This window comes from Buceros rhinoceros, unplaced genomic scaffold (genome assembly GCF_000710305.1).
Source record: "Buceros rhinoceros silvestris isolate BGI_N320 unplaced genomic scaffold, ASM71030v1 scaffold15662, whole genome shotgun sequence".
NCBI classification, from domain to species: domain Eukaryota; kingdom Metazoa; phylum Chordata; class Aves; order Bucerotiformes; family Bucerotidae; genus Buceros; species Buceros rhinoceros.
Window position 1 is genome coordinate 24,269 of NW_010399586.1, and position 531 is coordinate 24,799.

At 57.3% G+C, this 531-nt stretch overlaps 1 protein-coding gene across 1 annotated transcript in view; it reads right to left on the reverse strand.

Annotated features, from left to right (window-relative positions):
• The window catches only part of PPP3CC (protein phosphatase 3, catalytic subunit, gamma isozyme), a 23,948-nt gene extending 23,544 nt beyond the window's left edge, over positions 1-404 (reverse strand). The window contains exon 1 of the mRNA XM_010131547.1: positions 371-404. Coding sequence (XP_010129849.1) covers positions 371-404 — 34 coding nt within the window. The remainder of the gene's footprint in view (positions 1-370) is intronic.
• Between the last annotated feature and the right edge of the window lie 127 nt (positions 405-531).

The following is a 531-nucleotide window of genomic DNA, read 5'->3' on the forward strand; positions in this document are numbered from 1 at the left end:
CACCAGAGGGGCAGTATCCCCTCCCTCAAGCTGCTGCCCACGCTGCTGGGGATGAGCCCAGCACACAGGGGGCTGCTGGGCTGCAAGTGCCCATTGCTGGCTCCTGTCCAGCTTTTCACTCACCAGCACCCCCAAGCCCTCTCTGCAGGGCTGCTCCCCATCCCTTCATCCCCCAGCCCGTGTTGTACCGTGAATCGCCCCAACCCAGGTGCAGGACCTTGCCCTTGGTGGCCTTCTGATGCTCAGCTCGGTGTCACTGCAAACTCGTTGAGGGGGCACTCAATCCTGCTGTCCGTGTCACTGATGAAGATATTAAACAGCACTGGAGATACAGACGTACACACACGCACATCTGCCTGCACTGACCCACAGCCAACCCAGCGCCTTCCTCTCAACGTCCCCATTGCTGGGACGGTCTCTCTGCGACTCCAGGGGGTCACTGCTAAGCTCGAGCGAAAAAGAAAACAGGAAAAGAAAAAGGCCGAGGCCTTGAGCAAACAGCTGCAGCCACTTCAAAAAAAAAAAAAAAAA